This window comes from Ochlerotatus camptorhynchus, unplaced genomic scaffold, assembly GCF_037179485.1.
Source record: "Ochlerotatus camptorhynchus isolate MF236.1 unplaced genomic scaffold, CSIRO-AGI_Acam_v1.1 ptg000353l, whole genome shotgun sequence".
Classification (NCBI taxonomy): Eukaryota; Metazoa; Arthropoda; class Insecta; order Diptera; family Culicidae; genus Ochlerotatus; species Ochlerotatus camptorhynchus.
This window is the reverse complement of record NW_027040841.1, coordinates 847,510-860,843: the sequence shown is the minus strand read 5'-3', so window position 1 is coordinate 860,843 and position 13,334 is coordinate 847,510. Positions and strand designations below refer to the sequence as shown.

The 13,334-nt window shown below is 39.1% G+C and overlaps 1 protein-coding gene and 1 pseudogene across 1 annotated transcript in view; one reads left to right on the top strand and one right to left on the bottom strand.

Annotated features, from left to right (window-relative positions):
- Tmhs (Tetraspan membrane protein in hair cell stereocilia) overlaps positions 1-13,334 on the bottom strand; it is a 62,012-nt gene that overhangs the window by 28,156 nt on the left and 20,522 nt on the right. The window contains exons 2-4 of the mRNA XM_065231396.1: positions 12,239-12,581; positions 5,314-5,447; positions 4,852-4,978 (exon numbers count right to left, since the gene is read on the bottom strand). Coding sequence (XP_065087468.1) covers positions 4,852-4,978; positions 5,314-5,447; positions 12,239-12,380 — 403 coding nt within the window. The 5' untranslated portion in view covers positions 12,381-12,581. The remainder of the gene's footprint in view (positions 1-4,851; positions 4,979-5,313; positions 5,448-12,238; positions 12,582-13,334) is intronic.
- Positions 5,578-10,727, top strand: LOC135709175 (uncharacterized; annotated as a pseudogene).

The following is a 13,334-nucleotide window of genomic DNA, read 5'->3' as shown; positions in this document are numbered from 1 at the left end:
TTTTATCCACCTAAAATATTTATAAGTATTACAAGCAATCGAGAGATAATGAACAATCAATAAAGCATCCTATTGCACTAGCAACCCCGCAATCTGATGCTATCATAATTTTCAGCAATGTCAGGAATGCTCACGAACCCCCGATATTTGCCAGAAAACTTCCCAAGTAACAATTTAACAGTGTTTTTGGCTTTCACTCTGATTTATTGTGGTTTTATAACGGCAATAAACAATCTTTTTGTTTAAATACAGCATTTAACAGTGCAAAATATTATTGATTAGCAGTTCAGCTTTATGCTATTTTAAAAACCGTTTAAAGACTGACGAGAAAATCAGAAAGTGTCTGACTTTAAAAATGAATTTAATGCGGTACTCTATCCCTTTATAAAACTGTTCAGTAAATCAATTAATCATGTTTTGTTGTTTTTTTTAGTTTTTGTTTTTTTAGTCACTTTCGAATGTATGGGAATGGTAGGAAACCATTTGGAAATGCATGAAAATTTTCAATTTTTATTCATTATCGTCTTTAGATGCACGAAGTACATTACTATGGTGATAAGGTAAACACTAGTTTATTTGTTTCCTTATGTGAAAGCATGTTTAGTCACAAATTGTGGATTTTCTGATATTCTCCATACTGCAAAAATGATTTTCCTACCACTGAAGGGGCGACATCTCTCGGATCTTCAGTATAGCTACTACTCAAATCATATAATTAATTGGTATTTGTTTTATTGATGTCACGACAAAATTCTCCATAAAGGTGTTTTATCATTATAAAAGCAATTATGAAACCGTTCGGTTTCAAACGGGATCAAAAAGCATATATTGATGCGTTTTGGTGTGTAACACAAAACCTACCTACGCAGTGTAACACAAAACCTACCACTGTTTACAAATAAAACTAAAAAGATGGATCCGCCTAGAGACAGAGAGAAAAATAATCGAGTGGGGTATTCAAACGCAGATTCACAAGGAAGGACAATCGATTAATAATTCTAGCAATGCTGTCGATGGAAGGGAAATGGAATCCAATTCCAGAACTTTCTGGGAGGGCAGCTCCGACAAAATCGGTCAACAACAACAGTGCAACCGACTGCGAGGAGCGAAGTGAATGCGGTTTACGAAGCACTGGAAGCCGTCAAATTAGACGCATAAAAATGATAGAAATACACAGTTAATGGCAGCCTTCATCCATGACCTGAAAAGCATCAGTGCCAAACTGAGACTGCGGAGAACTGCTGACAGGAAACTCATCCGGAAGAAGGAAAACTTTTCGGGAACGATTGACCTTCACCTGTTGCAAGTTACGTAGACTCACTTCTGCAGTAACTGCTTCCAATAGATGAATTGCCCTTATCAAGGATGTCACGCAACTTGTTGATCCAACGCTGGAGTAGAACATCGTTGCAATGGCCGCACAACAAAACTATCGAAAGATAAACAAATTTTGACGTTTAACCTTTTCCCGGCAACTTTACCACCATTAATGCCATCATAAAACTAAATGAAATAGGATCAAGCAAAATGGCTTCAGATAAAAACATTTTAGTCTGCAAATTATTTTCATAAAAGCCGCATTAAAATGTTTTGCATTTGTTAGCGATTTCATGAAAGCAAACAGCAAATGGCTTATGGAAAATTAATGTTTATGCTATCGCCATATTGTTATTATTTCATTTGCATTTTTACAATCTTCGTTTTTCAAGATGTGTTTCCTTAAAAAAAACTTTATTCTCATCAATTCGTCAATGAGAAGTAATAGAAATTACGAAAATCATCAAATTCATCAACGTTTTCCGAAGGCAGGCTCTTTTTTCGATCTTCCGAAGCACATTTCACATTAAATTTAAACTGTCACCAAAAAATAGACCACAATATGCGTTTCGATGATTTTAGTAATTCTTTCAATACAATTAAATGAGGAAATTTATGAGGATTATGATTTTTGAACAATTAATTTGGCAAGATCAGACGATATTTATGCATCCCTTTTTATCATGATTGATGCCAAATGGCTTTTATTGTACTTTTAATAAGGATTTCAAATGGTTTTTTTTTATAATTTTTCGTTGACAATTGCCTTGAAAAGTTTAGGAATGCAAGAGATAATGGCTATACCACGATAATTACGAAGGTCAGATTTTCGGCCAGATTTAAAGATAGGCACTAGGAATGAGCTTTTCCAAATTTTTGGGAAGGTTCCAGATTCCAGGGACATATTAAAAAGCCAAAACAATGCAGCAGTGAGTTCCATTGCTAGACATTTAATAAATACTGGAGGAATTCCGTCAGGTCCAGGACCTTTTGAGACATCTAAATTTTTAGAGCCTGCAAAATATTCTGCACTTGAAGTTGATTGAGGCCAATGTCCCTTGAAAATTCTGGAAAAAATGCAAAATAATCGCGGTCGCAATCTTCTTCAGAAAATGTCGTATAGATTTCTTGAAAAATTTTTGCAAATAGATTGCAGTTTTTTTCCGAGTTATCACCGACATTTTCGTCGATTTTTCAATTTTTTTATTTGTCTGTTAAACCAGACTGGATTTTGTGTGCTTCTGTTGCTTTTTTTTTTTTTCAAAGGAATTTCTGTTAAAGTTTTGTAGAACACGTCTATACCAATTTCGACATTTCCTACATTCCTTAAAATTAATTGCCAATTGACACTTTTCCAAATGTTTGGGAAGGCTCCAGATTCCAGGGACATATTAAAAAGCCAAAACAATGGAGTAGTGAGTTCCATTGCTAGACATTTAATAAAATGTCAATGCATTCGTCATATAACCTTTTTGCAGCAAGTCATTCTTGAAATGTCTCGATAATGCAGTCTTTAGAACCTTCTTCAGGGTGGGCCAACTAGACAGATTCTAGTCTTAATGAGGTTTAGGTGGATGTGATAAAGGCAAAGCTATCTTTACGAGGGTTTTATGAATGTTGTTTTATAGAAGGCTTGTAGTACTTCAAAAAAACGTTAAATGTTACTTGGGTTACTACTAACTCAAGGTTTCTTCCAAAGAAGCTTCAAAATTACATATCTTTTATCGAATTTTAAATTTAAATTCTTTTCAAAATACCTTGGAATTCCCTCTTTTGAATTCTTTTGAAACTTCCCTAAGAATTTTCATGGAATCCTCATTAGCATTCCTTTGAAACTATTCTAAGAATTCGATCCCTTAGAAATTCTCCTCAAAATTTTCTTTGAACTCAAATCAAAACTCTCCTCAGAAATCCTTCGAAATTGTCTTCAGAAATCTTTCGGAATTGTCTTCAAAAATAGGGGAAATGGCTCTAATGTTGGCCTATGGATCTAAGATTTGGCCCATCACTAAAAATGCTATTTATCATTTTTTTTTCTATTCTAGATGAACGCGTCAGCCGACGGTTCTTATGGATATTTTTGGTCGCTATTGAAAATTTAGTCGATTTATGAATTTATGTATGGGCCCAAATTAGGGGCACTTAGGCCGACATTACATACATTTCCCCTTCTTCGGAAGACTCTTCACGAATCACTTGGAATTTTCGTGGAAATTTCCTTTAAATTTATTTTTAATTTGTTTTTATCTCAGAATGATGTTTGAATTCTGATCAGAACTAGTTACAATTGTTCCATAAATTTTGTAGGATTTCTCCTCAGCATTTTTTTTATTGACGTTACCATTATTTTTATATCATCCTCAAAATTCCATAAATTAACGGGTTAGAATTCAAAAACTGTAAACTTTTTGTTCAAATTGATGTTCTTGGAAACTTTTCCTTATCCTTATTCAAAATTTGATTCGATTTTTTTCAAAATTGTGGCATTTATGGCACTTCACGGTAACAGTTAATATCGTTCATAAAGTGAAAAAGAATTTGTACGCATATAGTCTTCTTTTAAGAATGCCATTTTTGTGCACTATGTTCCCATTTTTTCAGTATATAATAAATAACCAATACCATTACCTATTATCGTCAGGGTGTGAATAAAGTTTTGAGTGTTCAATTTTGACCAAACGATGCTATGAAACATAATATATACTCATGTAAAAATGAATATTTTAATAAAATAAAAAAAAAATCAAACCGATAAATCCTGAACTGTTAAAAACAACCTTTGAAACGATTACATTCAAAAATTTCAAAAAGATGAGTTTCTTAAACCAAACAAAAATGCAACAACATCTCATGCAACTGATCGATGCTGTTTCACCTGAGTTGGAAAGTTCAATTCCCTGTCTAATGATTGCACATCCCTTGCTAGTTGTTACCAGTACTGCTCGCACAGTACAGAGAAGCGTAACCCGCAGATATTACCGAAGAACTCCAATCACTGCATACTTTTAAATCCCCATTGCCTTGGAGCTTCCAAGAAAACCGGCTCTGAACCAGCTCACACTAATGCCGCAGAGTATACCGCTGAAGATGGCAGTGCACTCGAAGCAATTATCCGTAATTGGTAAATTACTGCCACTCTTCCTTTCACTTATTAACGTTCCGCAGTGAGACACCAGCCAGTGGCAAAGCATTAGAAAATGCAATGATTTCTACCTCAAAGCTTACGAATGCCACACGTTCTGAAGAATTGAGGAAGCTGCGATCGCACAACTCTTCCATGACCTATTAACAGAACATAGACTGCGTCGTCGTCGTCGTCGGTTCAGCGCCAACAAAGCGGTCGGTTATTTTCTCATCCCATTAAAGCATTCCACACCCCGACTCTCGCATTTGGAATAATATGAGAAGAACGGCACTGAAGAAGCCGCTCGCTGATTACGCCATACCAAACAAATGGAACAAACTAGAGCAAACCGCACAATACATCTAAATACTAGGCTAGTAATGCAATACATAAGGAAAAACAAAACTTACCGGAAAGCATTTGCATCCAACCGCAGATGTGGAAAACGGTGGTGGATTTCATAAACGCCATCAGCAAAAGACAGCAGATTGCCAGTACCGACGTAGCGACGGCCAAACCGCAAAACACCGTGGCCACCTGTGTGTGAAAAGATAAAATCAACTAATCCGATGTTTCACTGTTTGATCTAAATTTTCAACAAGTCTGAATTGCTTTCGACGAGAAGGTGGAATATTGGCGAATGATAATGATATTAATCAGCAAGAGAATGAAGACAAAATTTACACCTTCCAGATAGTAACGGATTTTCCAGCAGGCGCTAACGGCAAAAAATGAAAAACAAAACCATGCTAGTGCTACTATTCTACTTATAATCATATACCGAGCGGCAGAATACTTAACCTACTTCCCGGTACCTGCAGAAACGGGGTGAAAACAAACAAACATAACAAGGTTAAAAGAACAAACCGCACCTGGAAAGCGATGGACTGCATTGCCAGTAGGTCTTCGAGTTTACCGCTGCAGCTGTCGTTAAGGTCGTCTTTCTGACAAATCTGCCACAGGCCGAGCCGACCACCGGCGTCCGAGTCCGAATCGCCAACCCATTCTGGAATGGAGTAGAAATGTGGAGGAGAAGACAAGAGATAATTAGTATTGTATTGGGTGAGCAGAATTGGTTGTTTTTATTAAGTTTATCTGCATAATGACGCCATTGAGCACCGTTGGATATCACAATTATGGCATCCGGGGCCGGTGCGATCACTGCGTGAAGAGTTCATGCGTACAACCATAGTAAAAAAAATTGAGTTCAACCAGTAATCATTAACTCCCAATATATTTTCTCGACAAAATTCAAACAGGTAGTCGTCATCTTATGTAGAATAACAGAAGGAATGTAATGACAACTGCTTATTGCAATCTAAAATGATGAATTGATAAAAAATAGGGTATGCTTTTTGGAAAGCACACTAACGTAAATTTACCCTGAAAATAAGAAGGGAAAAAGATCACGATCGTATTTACTTATGTCCTGTACTGCACGAATGCAAAATGCTTAAGGCTTAGAAAGCTCTCTTAGAAGCTACTCCAATTTGAGTATATTCATTGAGTATATATTGGCGTACTACGGAGGGGGCTAGCTAGCCCTTTCTAGAATTGTCACTACAATAACTTATGTTCCATAAACATCAGAGAACAACTTTTCTCTAATTGCTAATTGAGAAATTCGAAAAATTAATTTAGCTGAAGAAGAAGAAGAAAATAGGACATTTTTTTTATTGCACTAAAATGTTATGATCGTTTTAAAATTGATAAATACTAAAGTAATTTCGTCTTCTAGGTACAATGCAGATTTCGTCAAGCAACCTCAAAAACTAAATGAGCGAAGGTCTGACCATTAAATTTATCATATGCTTATTAATAATAATCAAACTATTGATGATATTTATTGCCTCACAGCTAGTCATCAAGATAGCCTTGTAACTTCCTAGTCTAAGCATATAGAATAAGGCTAAATCATAATGCATCAATCAAATTGAATACAAATCGGAGTATGGCCCTCAAGTTGCTCTATAAAACACCAATCAACAACAAGAAATCGTTTAATTGACTACAAACCCTTCAGTTTCAGAATCAAACTTATGCAATGCATTGACAGCCTGCCGATTGAATCATTGGCCTCGAACGATTGTGTGTATTGTTTTTCTTCCTAGCTATGATTACGCCGATATTTTTCGCCACTCGTCACTGTTGCTGACTGCGGGACTACACCAATGGGCTAACACCTAAATTACACATTTTCCTCTTTCTTTCTCAGTCATGCGGAAAAATACTAGCAAATTGGCATAACACGTAAAAAAACTAAAAGAAAAACAGCCCCGGTTTTGGTTCAATAGGATCCCAACTCTAATTTATCGTTGCATAAAAAAAATCACAACAGTAGAAGAAAAAACACAACACTTACATCGCTCGAACAGCAACCACCAAGCATGAGTTGAAACAAGAAGCAAATTACCTTCCGATGAGAGTGAATGAATGAATGAATGGAATGGCATGCTGTGATTTTCTCCGAATCGATCGTCGAACCTTTTTCGTGTTGGGCTGTGGTTGCTATGATGCCCCAGATGTGAGGCCACTTCCATTGTGTAACCTCTCGACATGTGTCGAAAAATGCATGTGACCCTCGCCTCTTCACTCGGATTCAGAAATGAGTACTTCAGAGGTGGAGCGGAGGGAAGGGGCTCCTCCGATCGACAGAAACAAAACAAGAAACTTTTCTTCATGCCACGGAGAGACGGGGCGATAATTTGCCGAAGAATTTATGACCGACCGGTGGTTGTTGCTGTGGTTCCGCTGGTGGGAAAACAAAATTCGAGTAATGGATAAATTGGTCCAGCATCCAGCAAGCATTTGAGCGGTAGTGATGCTGCACCCAGTAAGTCAGCCCGCATTTTGCTCGCGTTGTTATCTCTTACTTCGTGATTCAGTTTCGGCCAAAAAAATGAATTAATTATATGATTAGATCGATCAAAATTAGACCATTTTCCTCCTTCGTGTTCGAATTCGACTCCCCGCTAGCTGTCTGTATGTCTGGAATTATGTTGTTCGCATCGTGTAGGTAGATGTGTCGATTGATGGAGTGTGATTGGTTCGTTGGTTGCGAACTCCACTCTTACTTTCATTCGATAATTAGTGGAGGGCTGTTCGGAGGTGGCATCGATCGGATAAATCTTTTGCGTCGGATGATTTCAACGAAATTTTAGTGTCATTTGTCATGGCTTAGCTGAAGTCCATTGATTTATACGGATCGTTTTCAACGACTTATTTGTCTTCGTTATGCAATGCCAGCCGTCAATTCTCTGATTGGAGAGCTATATTTCATCATCTCATTTGAAGCCTTGTACGTTTCACCTGGGTGGTAAAGGCTACATCTGTCCTCAACTTAGTGTTATTTGAGCATTTCCTTTTTTATGTTAATGATTGTTGATAGAGGCTAGACTTGATTTCCAGTACTTAAAAATTATAAGAATCAATTTAACCGTTATGTACGTGACGGGCCTCCCTTAGCTCAGTCGGTGAAGGCGCAGCTACAAACCAACACCATTTTTTTTCCTTGGTTTGTTTTCCGTCGATTTTGTTTTCCGTACTGAGTACCAGTGCTCGACCCATAAACTCATAGACCGGAGACCAACGACTTTACTTCCCGGGCGTGAAGACATTTTGTGCCTCAGAAAATCCCGGCGGCGCCGACTGGGATTAAACCCAAGTCTTTTGGGGTGAGAGGCAATCACGCTTACCACTACCGGCGCCGCTTAAAAAAACAAAATAAAATGCAAGACCATGTTGGAGGTCACGGTCAAGTCAAGGAATTTAGTCCCCCACGGACTAGAAATTATGAGATCCACCTCCTGGCTGGAATTCAGACATAACAAGAACGGAGAGTATTCATCCTAGAAAGGTTCAGAGACACCTATCTGAGATCAAATCATCAGATCGTACGTGATCTAGCACGTTACGTTAAGTTATACTCGTAGTTAGGTAGGTTATCACTTTTTTTTTCAATTCAAATAAAACACACCCCCAAAGGGGTATTCTGTAAACTAGTAGAAAAACGCAAATATTAAATTAGAATATCAAATTAAACAAACATGAAGAGCCAGGTAGGCTAATCAATTAAAATATTAAAATCAATGTACTTATGAGATGGATAATAACTAGGTAGGTCATGACTTCTCTTACACATTTCCAGTCAGTTGGTGAAAGGTCATTTTTGGATTCAGCTGCTGCACGGGTAAGGTAAGCTGCGCTGTGGGTGATTTGCCCATAGCTATTATCGGCGGATTTTCACGTATCTGGCGATCCTGCCAGGATACGAATCTGGAATCTTGGAGACCAGCGATAGGTAATAAAGGGCAAATCACCCACTTGCAAGGAAAATTGGAAATCTGAACGCGACCGGGACGGCCGTTCTGAGAAAACGAGTGAGGACGGATTTGCGAAAAATCGTCTCCTCGTGGTGGCACCGCCACAGGATAAGAACGCGACCGGGACGGCCGTTCTGAATGCGAGTGAGGACGGATTTGCAAAAATCGTCTCCTCGCCGTGGCAAAGCCACAGGAGAGAACGCGACCGGGACGGCCGTTCTGAGAAAACGAGTGAGGACGAACTTTCACAGGTGTGACGCCGGTCAAGCCCAGCAAAAAGAAGAAATCGGAAAAGAAACGGATTGCTCTGGTCAGACACAGATGAAGATACAAAAATGAAAACACTAGCTTCTCGGAAATTTGCATCCTCTATCCCCAGATTCCGGTCCAGTATCTGTGGGATTTGTTCGAGAACTGCAATGGGCACGGTGATTGGACAGCAAATCTGTTGCTAGAAGAGCAAAAGACATACGAATTCGAGACCTCGGATAATTTGGAAGCCGGTGCGGTTGGTGGCCTACTCGCGTATGAATGTGATTGCAATGGTATCGCAAGTGCTTTCCGGTGATCCCTCCGGTAGTGGTGGTGGTGGAGGGGGCTACGAAATCGATCGGTCTACCGTCAGCTCGAAATCACCCCGGAACACAACGAAAAGAAAAGACAACGCGGAAGATTTGCAAAACGATCCCGAAGTGCTGGAAGTGATGTTGGGAATGAATCTCATAAGCCAGCTACACGCCACTTTCAAGGATAAGCATGGCTCGGGTGCCATCTCTTTAGACGAACTAACCAATGAACGAACAAAGGTTTTCATGGCTACCGAAATGGCAGAACAGTTGTATTTGTCGTTCTTGGATTCCATGTACAGCTGCAGGGGGAAAAAAGATGCCCGATTCGCACAGCAAAGCGACGGAAAAGTATCCAGTTTTGTTCAAAAAGACCATCGAGGATTCCCCCAACCTGAACGACATTATGGAAATGGAGTACGCCCTAACGGCGTACCGAAGCAAAATCAATGGCTGGGCTAAGCAAGCTCCGCAAGATCTGTCCTCGCATATGACTCGTCAAAAGCTAGCCGAAATGTATCCTATCATTGACGAGAAAGTCCTAGCAGAAATCCTACATGCCCACAAATTCAGCGACACTATAACCGTCCTAAACAATTCCATTCCGGAAGAGCCGAGAAACCAAATCGCCCACGAACGGGAAGCCCTTATGAAGCGAGCAGAAGCCGAAAAACAGAAACCACTTCCTTCGTCCTCAACATCGCCGCCTCCAACGGTCCAGCAGGTACCGTCATCCAGCGAAGACGACATCAATCTTCAGCTGAAAACGGTTGAAGAATGCCGCAATATGTCCCAGGACCACCAGGAACTGAAAAACGAATGCCACGAGAAGGCACGGAATGCCATTGAGTGGGGCATGGCCGGGGTGGCCGAGTGCTATATCCAGGTTGCCCGGCTTCATCGAACCAAAATCGATATATACAGCAGTAAGGCCTCGAATGCCATCATGGAGGTGCACAACCTGACGCTGAACAATGTAGACGTGTTGGATTTGCACTATCTACACTCTGAGGAAGCGAAGCGCTGCAGTGTTTAGAGATTTTCCTAACAGAGCACGCCAGAAAGCTGACCCACCGGACGCAGCAGTTCAAAGAACTGTTCATCATTACAGGACGCGAGTTGCTGCACTCGGCGGATGGCATACCGATCATCAAGCACCAGGTGATGGCTATGCTGTGGGACCTGGGATTGAGGTAACAGGAAGCGATGGATCAAGATTCAGTAATTCATTATCATTAATTATTGTTTAAAAATACTTTTTATAACTTTTATACCAAAGGAGAGGGAAGATATGAGATGGATAATAACTAGGTAGGTCATGACTTTTCTTACACATTTCCTGTCAGTTGGTGAAAGGTCATTTTTGGATTCAGCTGCTGCACGGGTAAGTTGAACAATAATTAGCTGCGCCGTGGGTGATTTTCCCATAGCTATTATTGGCGGATTTTCACAGTACTATCATAATCAACAGAAATAAACTAGAGATGAACTAGCCTAAGGCTAAAAATCTCTTAAATAAAGAATTAAAAAAAAAAAAAAAACAGAAATAAACATAATTTTACTACTACTAAGTTTGACTGCAGTCATCGTTTGGCTGCTGAGTGATAAACAGGGGTGTTCGTTGCGTATTACACTGAGAACGAAACTAACTCAGAGAGTGAATAACTTTTTAGTAATGTTATTCAAATGGATAAGACCTATTGTATACTGGACACATGGTGACCAGTGAACCGGGAAATCGGGAAAAAGCCGGAAAAGGGGAAGTCCGTTAATTTAGATGATGAACCTTACTAATAAACTTCGTCCTCTCTTTGGAAAATAATAATCTTCTCAACTACTACATTTTCCGGATACAATCACTTTGAAGAACTTATTCGATAATTTTGATGGAAATTCCAAAGGAATTAAGAGGAAATTTTAGAATAAATTCAGAGATACTAAGGTTAGCATGAAAGATACAAATTCCAATGGAGTTTTTGGAAGTATTTTTTATAGAGTTTTGACTACAACGCCAAGTCAATTGTTTAAGTACAAAGTAGAATGATTAGGTGGTTTTGTGTGAAATTTAATGACGATTGTAAAGAAGATTACAGGTAAATTTCTAATGAATATTCTAAATAAATTCCTAGAAGAATGTAAAGAGAGTTCTTATGAGAACTTCAAATAAATTCCGAGAGAATTGAATTCTGAGAGAATAAGAAAGATAATTTCAAGTGAATTCTAATGAAAGTTCCAAGAGACATCCGTGATAAATATCAAGGGTTTTGAATTTTCAATTAAATTTCTAAACCATTTATTTTGTCATTAATATATTATTGCATGGAACAGCAAAATAATCTCGTAGTTCTACGTCAACAATGCGGTCGTGCTTTGGATACAACCCTCAACTTTTTTCTAAGGAAACTTTCAGGAAAGTTCTGCGAACTGTAGAGAAGTTTAGCAAACTTCAGATAACTACAGTGAACTTTAGGAAAGTTCTGCAAACTTTACATATGTTCTGAAAACTTCAGCGCAGTTAAATAAGGATTGTGAAATAATCTCCTGAAATTAAAAAAAAATCCATGAGTCTCCCTGATTTTACAGGTTTTTTTATGTAATCGAGACACTGCTTACAATTACTACTGGCTGCTTCAGAAGAATTGAAAATATGCTAAATCCTTGAAGCTCTTCACTAAATCGCTCATTTAAGCTGTTTCAAAATGACCCTAGCATATTGTGTCTGTTTATGTTATACTTTGACACGCGTTTATGTTTGACAGTTTACACACTCAATAGTTGGAAAAGATTGCATAATGGGCTTTCAAATGCCAGTGATACACAGCTCAACAACAAGAATGACCTGGTGGTAAAACAAACAAATAACACAAGACTTACGAGCACTAGCTAACTTTACCTTAACTTGTACTTACCGGGTGTGACAAAAGCGACAACACTGATGATTGCATAGCAAATGCTAAAGATTGCCCACAGCACTGCGATCGCCTTTGAGTTTCTGATGTAGTTGGTCGCGTACATGTGGCTCGAGTCGACATATTCTATCTTCGTTCCCATGGCTGCTGCTGCTGACGTTGAACCGAAAACCAATCTTCTCCTAGGGTGGTTATTTTGCAATCTCTCCTCTGAACGGCACTCTTAATCTTCTTTTTTTCCTTTTGCTTATTTCGTTTTTCACCTCTTTAGACTCATTCACTTTACGCTATATTACGTTTCAATTATGGTATTCCGCAAGTTGCACCTTGCACCCAACTAACACTGAACCAGCTATGAGATTGTGGTGAATCTGCAAACAAAACACACGGAAAAAAGCGAGCCGGTTACACCGATCGTCCATTTATTAAATGTCAAGCATTTTGAGAAACTATGGATGAAAAAAAAAACAACAACACTATCTTCTCTTTGAAACAATTCCGAATGCAGGTGCTTAGTGACACTTTTCCATAGCAGCAGCAGCAGACGTCTTCGCGGCAGAAAGAGTAGGGGTGGCATTCGTGGCGTAGCGTTATTAAAGATGTTACTCTTCCATGAAGGTTCTCTTCAATTCACACGATCGTGACGATGTGCCGCACTCAGTCAGTCTATTGCAAACGAAGCGTTGTGAAGGTGTTTGTGTGTGGGTAAAGGCAATTAAACCCATCAGGATGCACCACGACACAGAACATGATGAGCACAGACTCGGCACACGGTGATCGTGCTGGAGGTGAATGGTGATGATCGCTCACTAAGCATGACGACAACCTACAGAGATGATGATCTAGATTCCGAAGAGTTGAAGGTTTCGTTTAATGATTGCATTGGGATATTTGGAAATAGTAGCACGAGTATTACGAGAGAAAAAAAACCACACACCCGTGTCGACCGGGGCAAACCGAAACGATCCCCGAGCAGTCCATTTAAATTTGGCGTGACCATCGTGATCTATGTGCAGCACCAATATGATCCCATAATTTCGAAACCATTTCCAGCACTGCCTTTATCGATCCGTTTCACCTCAATCTACTCGATCAA